This window comes from Columba livia, chromosome 10 (assembly GCF_036013475.1).
Source record: "Columba livia isolate bColLiv1 breed racing homer chromosome 10, bColLiv1.pat.W.v2, whole genome shotgun sequence".
In the NCBI taxonomy this organism is placed as follows: Eukaryota; Metazoa; Chordata; class Aves; order Columbiformes; family Columbidae; genus Columba; species Columba livia.
In genome coordinates, this window is record NC_088611.1 from 9016656 (window position 1) to 9032040 (window position 15385).

Sequence of the window (15385 nt, forward strand, 5' to 3'; positions counted from 1 at the left end):
AAAAGGAGCAATATTGTTGATTAAATGACTATTTGATTAGATTAGTTGTACCAACCTCTCCTTTCTCCACTTCTTTTAAGTAATTTGTCTGTTATCTGTTCACGTCTGCAGAGTAGCTACAATGTGAAATGAGCGCTGAGAATGTTCATTATTATTGCGGTTTCAAGTGCATCTTTTATTGTTCTTTTCAGAGATCTAAAGGGATTCTTCTGGGAGTAGTTGGCACAGATGTTCCAGTTAAAGAGCTTTTAAAAACTATTCCAAAATATAAGGTAATATACAAATGATAATGTGTCCTTTTTAGTCAGTATATCTATAATATAACATACCTTTTTTGGCATGTTAATATCATTTATACTGATATAGCTCCATTATTTCACTCACTTTCCTCAGGAGTGTTAGCTTTGCATTGTCTGGTGGCTAAAAGTTATTGGTCCTGAGATCTAGTGCAGTTTTTAATACTAAAATTAGTATATGGATTGATCTTCACATTTTTGCAGATCGCAGTGTGCTCTAGAAGGTAATATTAAGTATTGTCCATAATAAAATCAATTAAATGATTCAAGCACACAATATAATCAGAAATTCATGCTGAAAACCTGCATAACCTTGTATGGAAACTGTACGAAAATCTGTCCTTGACATGGCTTTAGTTCCTGCGTAACCAGACTAGTGGTTCCTTCTCTTGTACACGGTATTTGCCAGGTATTTCCCTCTACTTAGTTTGCCAAAGTAACAGATACCTATATTGTAAAATAATAGTTATAATGAAACTTTTCAAAATTTGATGTACTTCATCCATTGTGAAACATGTGTAACTCAGTAAAAATAGGTTTCAGGCAAAAGCAAAGATATAATTACTTTTCATTTAAATTTGGTACAATACATTAGTATTCCACAACTTCTTTATATCTGAAATACTCTACTATAGTCTGTTTTATTCACATAAGAAAGTTAAATTAATGTTTTCCAGTTAATTCCCAGCAGAGCCTTTTTGCAAGAAAAATGAGCACATAGTATCATAGGCAACTTTTACTGAAGAGGCCAGTTATTTGAATAGTTACATTTTGATGTGTACATGTAATGAGCATAAATTTGTATGTCATACTTCCCTCCTAATTGGCTACCATACTCTCATTTACTGATTTCTAAGGGGGTGGAAGAATAAGTTGACTTGTGAATGCCTTTGTATATTCCATGTTTTTGTAAAAAATTGTAGTTGGGAGAAAAAGAAAAACCTCCTATGAATTTGAATTCTAATTTGAATTCTAATTTGAATACATTAGCGAGTACCAAATGATTTTGTAGATCAATATGCAATAACTAGGAAGTTTAAATTCAATTACTGTTTGATTAAAATAATGCATAAAATGTTAGCGATAATGTTGACAAGGTACATTGGAGTAATTTTGTGGGACCTGGATCCCACTAGGCTAGATGGTAAGACAGAACAGAAAGCTTGTCCCAACTGGATAAGAGTTTGCAGTCTATGGGAATAGTCAGCAGATGACAACTTACTGGTATCAGAACATAGTGAACAGAGACAGTGCTGGTCAAGATAAATAACAGAGAACAGTCTCAGCACACTAACCACCAAAGTTATTTAAACACAGCTTATATTATATTTCCATGTAGGCAGAAATACAGAATTAGTAGAAGAGAAAGGAGCAAAATTTACTCCTTTGCAAAATTTGGAGTGATGGAAACAATCTTTGGAGCAGCCTTCTAGGGAGCTATGAGTAGAAAAAATTTCATTTGTAATGAGAAGTAAGAACAATGCTGTAGTAACTGCAGAAATGAAAACCTGGCTGTGCATGGCTGGATAGAAAAGACCATATCACAGCAATATTATTCAGAAGTAATCTGTAAGATTTGGACATAGTCTGAATACAAGAAACTAGAGAGAGTGTGGGGCCTGGATAACAGCTATTGCAGGAGAGTTAGTGTTATTCAGAAAAGGAGAAGAGAGGCAGGAAAATTGAAATTTCTGGTTCTGTCATATGGTACTATATTTTTTAAGACTTAGTTTTCTGTCAAAGCAATATGTGATCCTTTTTCTGAATATTAGACTTTTTATTTGAAGATACATTTTGTATTGCAGGATGCAATGCAAGAGAGGATTATTACAGGAGGCACCAATATAATGCAATACAGTTAGGTTAGTGAAATCACTTGAGTTATAACTTCCAGTCTCACATACCATAAACATTTCTGAACAGTAAAAAGACCATGCAATTGCAAGAGCTTAATCACCCCAGGGACCCATTCCTGTAGAGGCAGCATGTGAAATAAAATTCACACAGGGATATAAAATGATTGGTTAGAAATAGAATTCTGCTGACCTGGAATTCTCTCAGCTTGGATGAGATGGATTTTATGCTGGGGAAGATGAATAATAACAATGAGCTATTTTCAGCTGTCATTATCTAGACTAAACTTGCCCAGATGTCAGTGGCAGTTTCTCGTGAATAAGGTAGGGTTGGATTTAGTAATATTTAGTTTTCATGTGGCATTTTGCAGCAGTTAGAAAAAATTCTTTTCATTTCTGAATCTGTCATTGAGAGACAGAGTTCAAGGTTTAAAATGGTAATAGTGCTGTAAGTGGTAGTATCTCTCATGCCAAAGCATTTTAAGTGCAGAGAGTATGCAGTTTTACATGTTGCACAACACGCAGTAAAACACTACCCTTGGAATCTGGGTATACTTCAAACAGGCAAGTATTTTTTTCTTGCGAAGTATGCCACCCACATTTGTTTCCTTACCTGACTTTCATTGCTTGAATGTCATTCTGCAGTTATCAACACAGACAATTATACTTGAGATCTGATATTTAGCCAACAGCTAGTTCACTTGTCATACTATAATAGGGAAAATATGTCCACTGTTATTATTTTGGTTATCCCTCTTTTATGAAGAGATGCCAAGAACGTATCACCTTCTATTACTTTCACTGAAGTTTATTGCTTTAGGAAAACTGCTAATTTATGAAACAATCTTCTATATGACAGATACAGTTCACCATATACAATCATTCACAGACATGGTATAAATCTACCTGGTATGTTTTCTCAATGACCTTGCCATAATACCATACGCTGGTTTATATTTCCAGAAAATTACAGAAGCCAACAGACTTGCTGTCCTATGCGCATCTTAGAAATTATTCAGACTTGTTAACCTTGCTTATGTTGCTTTATGCTAGACAAATTCCTTAAGGACCTACTTTGCCAAAGCATTTAAGACTGTGCTGAAGTAAAATTAAAAGAAAAAGACGTTAGTAGTGAGAAACGTAAAGCAAATACAAGGGAAAGATAGTTCTGGGGTCTGGTGGTTTTGTTGGTTGGTGAGTGTTTGTTTTTGTTTGGGTTGTTTGTTGGTTTGGGTTTCTTTGTTTTTGTTGTTGTTTTTAATATCTCAGTGCGTGAAGATGCCTAAATAACGATAAATGGGACATTACATTGTGTTACTTCCAAATTGAAAAATAATGGATGAGAAACTATAGTGAGATATATACTCTTTGCATGGGAAAAGTTACATACTGAGGTTGCGGGAAGATTCTACTATAGCGGCACGTTTATGCTAAGGGCTGTTTAAATGACCACATGAGTGACTTGAAGGTACATTTATTGCATTCAGTGGGTGCAATCAACTGTGTAATAGGCATACTGCTAAAAGAGTACTATTGTTATTTAAATAAGTACAGGGCCAAATTTGATTACATATACCGTTAGGCCTCATAAATCATTTCATTGCTCTCAGATAATCTCCCATAGTTCCATTTGGTACAAATATGTAATCTACAAGAGTTTTTTTAGTAGAAATATGCTGCTGTCTGTGCCTCCAGAACTTGAATTAACAGAAAGGGAAAATAACTTTAAGACTGGTATGTAAGTATATGACAAGCCACTGCTTGCTCACTAGAACTGTGCATTCAGTTCCATTGATTTAAATGATTTTTTGACAACATAACTTGAACAACTGAAGCAAGCTGAGCCCAGCCACTGCTGGGAATACGTGAACTTACTAAATTCCAGTATCCCTTTGCATGACACATGCTATGGTGTGTGACACATGCTACAGTGTCTCATGTACATATGTATATCTAATTCACTTTAAAGCACATAGAAATAAGTGCCCTAGATAGCAAAATGTGTGTGACATTTTAAAATTGTGCTATATGCTGAATTCATCACAGTGACAGGTTCTCATTTTCACAAAATGTCAAGGATTAGAGCTTTGCAAATGTTATAATGAAATACTATGTGGATAAGGGTTAGAAGTGCCAGCTTTAAGCCCTGGATGACTAAATTCTTGCCTGATTTTTTGTGTAAGAACTTAGTGGAGACCATACTCATTAGTATTTCTTTCTCATTTACTCTTACAGTTAGGTATTCATGGATATGCTTTTGCTATTACCAACAATGGATATATTCTGACTCATCCAGAACTTAGACCTTTGGTAAGAATACTATTTACTGATCAATTTTATACATATGTTGCATTTGTGGTGGTGTTTTTTGGTTTGTTTTTTTTTTTTTTTGTGTGGTGGTGGGTTGGTTGGTTTGTGGGGTTTTATGTGTGTTGGGTTTTTTTTTACTGTGAATAAAGTAATATTTGTTAAAAAAATAAATACATAAATACATCAGAGCAGCTGCTTTTTCACTTTATAATACATTGTAAGTCTTGGTAAATTTACCTCTGGAGACAGAGGTTAGCATGAAAAAAAAACTGAGGAAAATAAATAGACAAATTGTTAGTTCAAAAAATACAGGACTCCATTACTGCAAAATGGCAAAGGCAAAAATTGCTATAATTATGTTCATTCTACATTGAAATGGAATGCTGGAATGCTCTATTGCTATGTAATAACCTCTATTTGTCATGTTAAAGTGTTAAAGCTAATTTAATATATGTGTGGAAATTTCAATAAAGCAAATTCTTGAGCAAAACAGAAGCATAAAGGGATTTTTATATTAAAAGAGAAATAGCAGTAAATTTTACCTTTCGTTTCCCTTATCATCTTGTTTGCATTAATCACAGAGAGAACAATAAAAGTGCCTGTTATGCAAATGTTTATCAACTTAACACCCTAGAGAACTGGTACACTCTTGATTGCATCACTGTCTAGGAACAGCACTTGCAAGTGTTCTGTCACTATCAAGTCTTTGCAAAGCATCAGTATTAATGATTCCACTGCTGTATACACATGGATGTCATAGTAATGGCCAATTTCAACAATATTTTAGGAGAAAACAAATATTAATTGGATGGATAATTTCATATACAAATAAAATTACTGAAAATCATGATTTATTAAGTCATTAGCATATCTGATGTTTTCATTCAGCTAAAGAATTTGTCTTTCTAAGATCTGGGCTAGGAATTATGCACTCAACATTCATATTTGCATTTATTATTTCACATTTGTTTTTTTACTGGAGTAGAGCTTATGAAAAGTTCAACAGAACTGAACATTTCCTCGGTAACTTCACTGTAAAATGGACAGACAATCTAATGGCAAAGCAGACATCGTAGTATCTTGGAAGGAATTTTAAAATAAATGGTTTAAGGAGATTTTTAGTCTAAAAATATCATCCATGCTTCTGGATTGTAGAATTTCTAACAACTGTGGAAAGGAAGAAAATACTTGTAGAGAATTTGGTAAATTATTGACAAATAAGAAAAGAATTCTCAGAAACGGCTCTTGCACATTAATCCATTGTTGTTGTGGTAGGTGTTTGTTTGTTTTTTTCCCCTTCATTCCAGTGGTGAGGCACTAGAGCTGATATATCCAGGTAGAGACAGCTCAGGCTCGAGTCAGTTAAATTAACGTGCTCCAGTGACTGTTTTTTTTTTTCACCTCTACATTCCCCATAGATGATTTCTCATAATTTGTATCTTCTTGTTTTCTGGGAAGTAGGATCTCTGCTACCCAAATACATAAATGTTAGGGAATGAAAAACTTCCAGCCGCAGTAGAAGCAGTTTGCTCTTAGGGAAGACAGAAAACTCTAAATCGATACCTTAGCATGTCACCTCTCAGTCAAAATGTGTTTTGTCTCTGTGAGGTAGTACATACTTCTCAAGTATTTAACTGTAGGACTTACGAGAGAGATTCATCTGAGCTGGACCCATCTGGTCCAGAAACCCATTACCAACATTTCCAACTTGAGACTGTTCCTGAGCAAGGTGGGTGCAGAAAATAAGCAAGAGGATGTGGACAATGTCACAGCAGTCAGTATAACTTTTAAGAGTTTCAGACTGGCTTCTGCTCATAAACATTGGACTCTGATATTTTAACATATTAGAGTGGATATTTCTGTTATCCAGACTAACATATTAATTTTTTGCCAGTCTGTTTGACTGACAGTAATGATTTTCCATATTGTAACCATTTTATGCACAGTTTTTCTTTTGAATTTGATTTTTAAATTTCATTAGAAGTGGGATTTATATTATATTTCTTACTTTGTGTAGTAATATGTGATTGTCATCTCATTGACTATTCTCATCACAGTAAGCAACCAATATTTTCAGTCTTGCTTTAATGTTTTAGTTCTCCTACTTTTCTGCATTTCGGGATTTTGTTGTCATGTATTTTTCTGACCTCTTATTTATCATCCATTCTTCCATTTTCTTTCCTTTTCTGCCTGAGATTGCCTACTGAGCTATATTTGGTAGCCATAGTAGAGAAGAGGCAGCAATTAGGGGCTGTACAAACCTCCTTAGAGCACCTGGATTATATACTAAGATTTTTAATGCACCTTCAGGTCTCTTCTGCTGCATCTTCACTGCCTTATTACCTCAGCTAGCTCATCCACATCGAGTGACTATTTGTGTAATTTTGCTTTCATCTCACATCCAGCTGCATCATAGACACAATATAAAACTTACTTAAAAGAGCCAAAGTTACAAGAAAACTGACTAGATCTAAAATTGGACTGTTGGAGCATTCTGTATCTTCTCCCACAGTTTGCTATTTGAACATTTATGTTAGACTAGTTATGTTAATTGTCCCCAGTGGTTAAAACAACAAAATATGTGTTGTTCTGTTTTAATGCATCCTTTATATATATATACACACACACATATACACATATATACATGTATTTGTGAGAAATGCCAGTGTGGTGAGAGGTTATCTTCAAAATTTTTAGTTGTTGCAAAGGAAAATGTGATAGGGAATTGTTTCTAGTTCATGATTGGCCACTACCTTCACAGTACTTTTCCTTATCTCTGTATCCGTTAAAATCCATGGGACTTTTTTTAATGTCCAATTTTAAATTGGATATAAATGCAATGTTTTTATGTCATTCTTCAGTTTTCATAATACTGAAATAATGACTTTGTCCTGATTTCTAAAAATGCTTTTGAAATATTCAGGTATCACAGGTACATGTGACAGCCTATACTTGCAAGTCATAAGAATGTATATTTGAAAGTTCCCTATCTATATCACAAGAGCTTGACAACACACGCATTTGATGTGCTGTCCCTTTTTCTCTGGCAAATTAATTCATTCAAAAATATTAGTATTTATTAATTACAGAACAGATATTTTCATAAATAGAAGGTAATGACATCCAGGTGGCTTTAAGTTAGACTGACAATGGGTGTTATTCTCTTTCCTTGTTTCTGTGGAGGTGTGTTTTGATGAAGCAAAAGGTGGTTTTCTATTACTACCCTTTGCCCCAATGTAAATCCTGAAGACACCTATACAACAGTCTTTCTTTCTAAAATAAAAATGTCAGGCGGTAGCCCATAAGCTGTCAACTACAGGGAACTCATTGTGAGATATTTGTGGTCTGTTCATTTCATTTTTTCAGAAGAGTAATTGTTACCTCTGGGTTCTGTCAGGAGTGTGTAAGGGAGTATGCTGTGGACTGCAGAGATTTTGAGAGTGGTTGCTGGCTTGAGCCCTTAGATTAATATTGCAGCCCAAATCCTGATACCATTGTAACTAGTGGCAAAACATTCCATGAAATTTGTGACAGTAAATATGTGAAAATAGGCAGATGGGACTGGAATTAGTTCACCGAAGACAGTATCTAAAATTATTTAGGTGGGTTAGGTTTTACATTATAGTTACATCGATTGCTGACTTCATCCAAACTGGTTTATATTGCTGCTATATTTTCCTACAGTGATGTAAAGCTAGAATATTACTAGACTTCTGAGTTACTAACCCCAGTGGCCATATCTGTTAGTTCTGAAGCTGACAAACTGCTTTTTAAGAAATTGTCTTATGGGACGCTGAGCAGACAGGCAGGATAGCAAACAGTCACAGAGGAAGAGTGCTTCCTGTTGTACCAGATTTTTATCTTATGCTGACCAGTATATTTAATCATTAAGCTAGCTACATTTTTGTCCTGATTATCCTATTGGGTTTATGTTTAAAAATATTTTTCTTGGAGATTTCCTCTCTCGTTTCTTCTGCTGTTTTTTGAATAAACTTGGCTTTCAGTTAGGATGACGGGTTGCATGCACATGGGCAGCTGCTGGGAGGAATTGAGGGAGGAAGAGGAAAGTGCTTTTGAGGTTGAAGGCATTTGCAGAGTTTTATGGCAGTTGCTCAAGTAGCCCCCAGACTTCCAAGTGGAAGTTTTCATGGGTGGCTGTTGCCATACAGGGATGGGAAAGAACTTTTGGTTACATTCTTCTCTAAAAGACATTGCTAGAGCCATGAGTCTTGACAAACAACTTAATAAATCATGATAATCAGGGAATAAGGAATCCCTTGGAAATTCCTTTTGGCGAATAAGAAGAGATGTTTTGCGAGGCCTTGGCAATTAAAGGACTGAGTGTCAATTACCCAAATGTTTCACATACACAGAAACAGATTTTATCTCCCTTCCTTGACTTGCCCTTTTCTTCCCCAATCCACCCCAGGCCGTGCGGTCCCTTTCTCCCAGCAGTGCCCGGCTGTCCTGCCCGTGACTCCCCGGCGCTGCCCACACGGGTCCCGCAGCCGCCCGGTCCGGCCGCCCCCCCGGCTCTCGCGGCTGCGGGCGGTGCTGCGGGCGGGGCCGGCGGGGCCGCCTGTGGCTGCGCTGCGCGGTAGCGGCCATGAGGGGGCGCCCCAGCACCGCCGAGGGGGCGAGGGACTTGCAGGGGGGTCTGCGCTGCAAACCGGGGCCAAAGACTCTTCTCGACTGGAATTTAAATTAAAAAAAACCCACCTTTGCATCTTTCTGCTGTATTTCAAAGCCTTTATGTTAAAAAGCCCAACACATAGCGAATGAGTATGTTTTAGGTGTTTTTACATGTTATGTACTTTTTAGCATGCATTTCCAATCAAAAATACTCAAGTGGTAATTCAAGAAACTGTAACTGATGGTAATGATTTTTAATTTTTTTTTTTTGTACTATTGCTATACCATAGCCCTCCTATATGCTGCATTTTGACAAAAAGTCGATATTTTTTCAGATCAGTGTTTTATATTGCATGAGGGAATATTTTAAACTGTATGGTGTAATTTTGAATGCTATATTTAGTTTAAACTAAAACTTCAGGAAAAAAATGAATTGTTTGGGAGCTCAAAATTGAATTTTGATATTTTCAAGGCAGTAACTTGGTTTCTGAGGCTCCTTACACATGCTTGAAATGTGTACATGAGGACAAAGTTTTTCTCAGCAACAGTTATGTCATATGTGATTTCTTGCTTTTCAGTATCCCGTCAGCACTTGTAGTGTGCCAGGTGTTACTACATTAAATTTTAAAATGCAAAAGATATCATGATGATGTTACAGTTTGCCAAAGAAAGGAGATCACTGAATATGAAGGAAGAGGAATAAACAAACAATATATTTTTTTACACACACTAAAAAACAACCACCATATTCCTGTGGGCTGATTGCTTGTTACTGTCACTGTCATTGTGAAGTCTGTTAAACGTTGGTGCCAGGGGAAAAATGCTGTCGTTGGAGATTGTAGTGGGATTACAGAGAAATTAAAGAATGTTACTGAAAGATGAGTGTCTGTCATAGTCATGGATCGACACCTTTGTGAATCTTACCTGGTGTTGGGTTTGTACTGGTTTGTACTGTTGCCTCTCGGTCCTAATATTTGTGTGGTTTTCAGTGAATAATAGCAAGATTACGACTAGATTTTTGTGAAGTCTCTGGTGGTTTTGATTCATAGTTGGCAGTGGCATTTGTATTTTTGTTCAGGGAGTAAAAAGGGATTTTGTTTTCAGTAATTATTACATTCATTTAGGTAGAATACTCAAAGTTCTTGAACAAGAAGCTCAAGTTTCTTAATTAAATAAAATACACATTTAAGGACAAATGCATGTGTTATGGAATCAGATTGCATCTTTTTTCCTGACTCTGCTGCTTTTTTGATAAATGTGAGTTTAGGAATGTGTTATGATTTATGAATTAATCTAATAACATCCATTATGACTAAGGATTTTGTAATATTTCTGGGTTTAAATCAAAATCCTCTATCTGAGAAGACTTAGGTATATATTTGTACTCTCACCATAAGCTCCAAGAGGCTAGTAATGGTAATTTTTCAAATGGCTGTATGTGAATACTCTGTTTATCACTGCAAACCAATTCAATGGATAAATTGCTTTCTTTAAAACGATGCATATCGTTAATTACTTCGATTAGTCTTAATAGGGAAAAGTACACATTGAAATCAAAGCCCGTGTATATATCAGAATATTCTCACCAAAATATATTGGTGGTTTACTGCCTAAGTAAATTACCATTTTAAACTTAGGATGTTGACTGTCCCGATATATCATATTAAGCTAAAGGACCTGGAATATTTAAAGATTGCTAGATCAGTATCAAGTCTTTTGTAGCTGTAAATTCTGGGAAAATTTGTTTCTCCTAATATAGAAAAATAGAGAAATCCAAGTCTCAGGGGAAACTTTAATGCCCCACTTAAGCAGTGTTAGCCTTTCATAAGCAGCAAATCTCATTTCTCTCTGGGGAGTCCCGCCTGGAACGTAAGATAACCTACACTTACCCTTGCTTTATTCAGCGACTCCATAAAACTCTACAGCTGTAGCTGACAGCAGAATATTTAAATGATTTGAACAGTGTAAATGCCTCACGTTCATTTAAATAACTGAAGAATTCAATCACTTGAATGCCAATGATTATTCCTATTGGAGTTTACATTTCAAAAAAGACAGCCCATCTGAATCCCTGTGAGAGCATTAAATTGCTGTCTAATTAGAAGTGCAAAATTACATATATTTAAAAGATAATTAAAGGTTTGAAGGCTGTTGAATAACTGGTTGTACATATAAATGAATCACTGAAAATTTGTTAGCAATATGTGAAGCTTTCTTTTATTCTTTGCTTTCAGCTTTGAAGTTAGGTATAACCGAACTCATGGGTTTAAGTCTGGTACTACTAAGATAAAGGCAGATGTTTTTAATTATTTCTACTCAAACCCCAAATAATTATAAGCAGCTGCCAGTTTTACATAATCCCAAATTATAAGGTCCTGAGAATGCAAATATAATCCTAAAGAGAGGGGTTGATTTTTTTTTCAGCGAAGTAAATCGCATACATGTCACATTCCTAATAACGACAATCCACCTGAAAATGTGAACTTAGCCAATATGCTCTTTATCCAGTCTGTAGGTGACTTAAAGCTGGTTTTTTGTATTTGCTTTTACTCACCTTACACATTTCCATATTTTGTTTCATCATTTTAAACACTACTGCACCTTTTGTCATTCAAACATGTTACAAGTGTAAGTAGAGTGAGTAATTTAAATACACATGGCATGAAAATAATTTTCTTCTATTACTTTGCTGTGGGGTTCCTCTGTGTGCATCTAATTGTTCCTACTTTTTCTCTGCATGGAAACTTAGAATTACATTATTCTCTTTTCCCTGGGAAATTACATGGCTCCTGTTGTCAGCTTTTCTCTGTAATATTTCTGCAAATTTTATAGTGTGGCAGTTTTTCACTGCCATCTGGCAAGAAAAATCAGTCTAAAATAACTGCATTTTACTGCCAACCCAAACCTCGGAACTTCTGGATTAACATCTTAAACAATAGGCTTGTCATGAAAGTCTCTTTTTGGAAAGGGAAGTTGTTTTTCCTGTTTTCCTAAGAAAACCAAGATGTTATCTTTTCAAATATTAAAATAAAGAGTTTTGTATGGAAAGCAACTTTGGTTTTTGACTGGACACCTAGGAGTGTTCTACAAATTCAAGATTAAATGCAGATCAATAAAATACCATTTGCGGCTGCAAACTAGATGCAGATCATTAAATACAAGTATCAGAAAAGATAAAACAGAATCATGTGAGCAGAAAAAAAAAAAAAATAAAACCAAATGAAATAATGAGTTTAAAAGCCAAACAGTAGTGATTTACATTGGGGTAGGATGCTGCTTCACATGTATGCCCAGGCAGAATATTTTGCAGCGATGTAGTGTGTGGTGAATGAAAGCTCAGTCACTGCGGGTGATGTTATATAAACAGGTGAAGCAGTGAAGGGAATTTTTCACTACTTTTTTTCTTTTTTTTAATGTCCGAGTATGAATCAGTCTATTGAAGTGATCTCTTCTTCTGTCTTCTCACACTCTTCCACTATATTTTCCATTACCTTATCTTTGTCCCATAGTGTTTAAGCATTTTATGATGGAAACTTTATTTTCTTAATGGGCTAATGTTGAAGGACTTTATCCGTAGTTAACAGAATTTGGAATTATTACAATCCTTGCTGAAAAGTAGATATGAAGCACTGCCCTCCCTGTCCTTTCCATGCACCAGAAAGAGTGCCACAGCAGAGTGGCCACAGGGCTCTTTTGGGAGAAGGGCCTCACTCAGGGACGTACCCCACCTTGAAGCCAGGAAAGGAAGCATCGATATATTCCTGCCTTATTCTGTGCAAAGAAGAGACCTTTGAATGACTGGTGACAGAAACAGAGGATTCTCCTAAGTTGGTGTAAACTGAGCTTTCCCCTTGCACGGTTGTGTCAATAAGGAATGGTGTGACTCGGTAGCAGCTTTTGTGAAGGTGGACAGCTGGTAAAGGTCTTGGTATTGGCTGTCGTATTGACCAAGTAAAGTCAAGTTCAATGCAGTTTCCATTCAAACAGCTGCAGTCTTTGCATTATGTCAATCAGAGCTATACTAGACAGTAACTAAGAGGTAACATTAGTGTCCAGCATCTTAGACAAGGGAAAGATCTGAATAACTGCCTAGACCAGGGAAGTACAGTAGTGACAGTGTATTCAATCTGTGTGTGTTTATTTAAAACTATATGGAGAAGCATGTAATTTTACTTAATGATGCTTTTCCTCTGATATTTGTTCATTCAGCTTTTCCTATAAAACACTGTAGACAAGAATATCTTTACAGGGTAACTTAATGTAAATTACAGTTTTACATGCAATTGTATTGTGTGTTTAAGCTCAACAAAAAATATTTGCATATGTTCAAGTTTGTCTCCTCTAAACAAAAAAAAATGAGATCATTGTCAAGTCCTGTTTAGATTAATAAATTATGCTAGTTTTGAAGTACTAATCCCAAAACATGAAACCTAATCAATTGATGCTGCATTTTAAAATTTAAAGAGTTGTTTTGGTTTTTGATTCCTTACTTTTGTACATAGGATAGTAGTTTGGAGAGGAAGATCTTTCTTTTGAAGTTATTTTACCTCTCTAGCTTTTATTGTAGTTTAGTGGATACTTTCCTGCTATAATAATTTCACACAGATGATTCCACAAGTGTGGCTAAGCAAGCTTGCTAAAATCTATTGGCAGTTCCAAGGCTGCTATCACAGCAACTTACTCTATCCTACCTCCCCATTACCCAGATGGAAAATGTCTGAGAAATTCCAATCACCTTAGACCCAAGGCTTGCAGCTGTTAAGATGTAGCTTGCTCTCTCCGCGATCAGATTGCTACACTCTGACTTTATAAACATGTGGCAGGTCATATTCAATGCAGATGGTTTGAGACTGCTTGTGTTTAAAAAAAAAAACAAAACAAAACAAAAAACCAAACCAAAAAAAAAAACCAAACACATTAATAATGGCACATGTAAATTGTTGTATACGGGGTGGTGAAAAAATGTGATTTGGTCTTTAAACAGTACACATCACATGTCGTTTGAATCATCCAGTGCTAAAAGAGTTTGGCCAAACCTCAAATAAAAGATATGGAGTAAGATAAAGCTTATTCTGATCACCAAACAAAATAATTTCCTATCTTCTTTCCACAAACAAAAATATGTTGGATCTATCATGTAGTTCTGAGCAGACTAGAAGATTCTTGTATTCTAGTCTAGGTATTTAAAATTTTTCAGTGTCTTCCTCCCCGGTATTAACTACAATATAATATCACCATACTTTTATACTGACCAAAGAAGATTAACAGCACACAGTTTAAATCTAGCTCTTTTCCTCATGCACTCAAATCAGAGTTATTTGGTAGAGCGCCTAGTTTCTGTCTTTCCCATTGGGTCCCTTAATAATTTGTTTCAATGCTTTACAGTAATCTTGCAGATGGGTTTGGCTTCAGCCTTCAATCAACATTTTTTACTTCATCCATGAGTCTAAGAGATAAAAAGTTAGATTGATTTTGCTACCAGACAAAAAGGTGTAGATGAGTGCCATTTTAAAAAGCTGGTGAATTACTTCAGTGTCCATGAATAAGTTTTACTAAGAAATTATTTAAGCAGTAAAACTAGCAAGAAGCCAGAGAAGAATTGCCAATGGAGCAGTAGTGTTACAAAGTATTTTAAATTTGATCTACTTGCATTTATGTTTTAGGCCCTAGTTACATAAGCACAAAGATATGTACATTTATTACTGGGAATAAGGTAATAACTTAATGAAGATTAGATTTGTAAGCAAAGCTACACAGATGTGCAAATATTTGCTATTTTTTGTTATCTTGTCCTTACTGGTTGTTGGGTTTTGTTTTCTCTGCCTTCCTTTTCTGAACTGTAACATAAATCTGTTCTTCACTTATTGGCTTCCTACGTAGGCAATCAAGCAGTAGTGCCTAAAGTGTAAGAGCTGAACAAGGGGTTAGGCATCTCAGTACTTCACTAGTTCCTTTCCTAAATGTGTTTAAGAACTTTCAGGTCCTTTGAGTGCTTACAGAGCCTAACACTTGCTTGAGCATTGGTATTTTGGCTTTGTTTCTGCTTATTTGAAATTTTGAGGTATGAATGCTTCCAATTTTGGCTTTGCTGAAGAACTTTGCATGTTTCATACAGTTCTTCATCTGATTTTGGTTTTGCTCTTTGAGTGAAAGGTGTAGAATCTATATTATTAAAATAAGTACAAACCACATAATCAATATGATGCAAATGTTTGCTTTGTGTTTCAAGCCTACTTCTCCTGTCAGATATACCAGATCAACTCCTATTGTCATAAGTGAGGCTTTGCACATGTG

At 35.6% G+C, this 15385-nt stretch overlaps 1 protein-coding gene across 9 annotated transcripts in view; it reads left to right on the forward strand.

Moving 5' to 3' along the window:
• CACNA2D3 (calcium voltage-gated channel auxiliary subunit alpha2delta 3) overlaps positions 1 to 15385 on the forward strand; it is a 458229-nt gene that overhangs the window by 348167 nt on the left and 94677 nt on the right. For all 9 annotated transcript variants that reach the window (XR_010475065.1, XR_010475064.1, XM_065075322.1 and 6 more), the window contains 2 exons: positions 192 to 272; positions 4385 to 4459. Coding sequence is in view for 7 of the 9 variants with exons in the window: in XM_065075322.1 (XP_064931394.1) it covers positions 192 to 272; positions 4385 to 4459 (156 nt within the window). In the remaining 2 variants the exon portion in view is untranslated. The remainder of the gene's footprint in view (positions 1 to 191; positions 273 to 4384; positions 4460 to 15385) is intronic.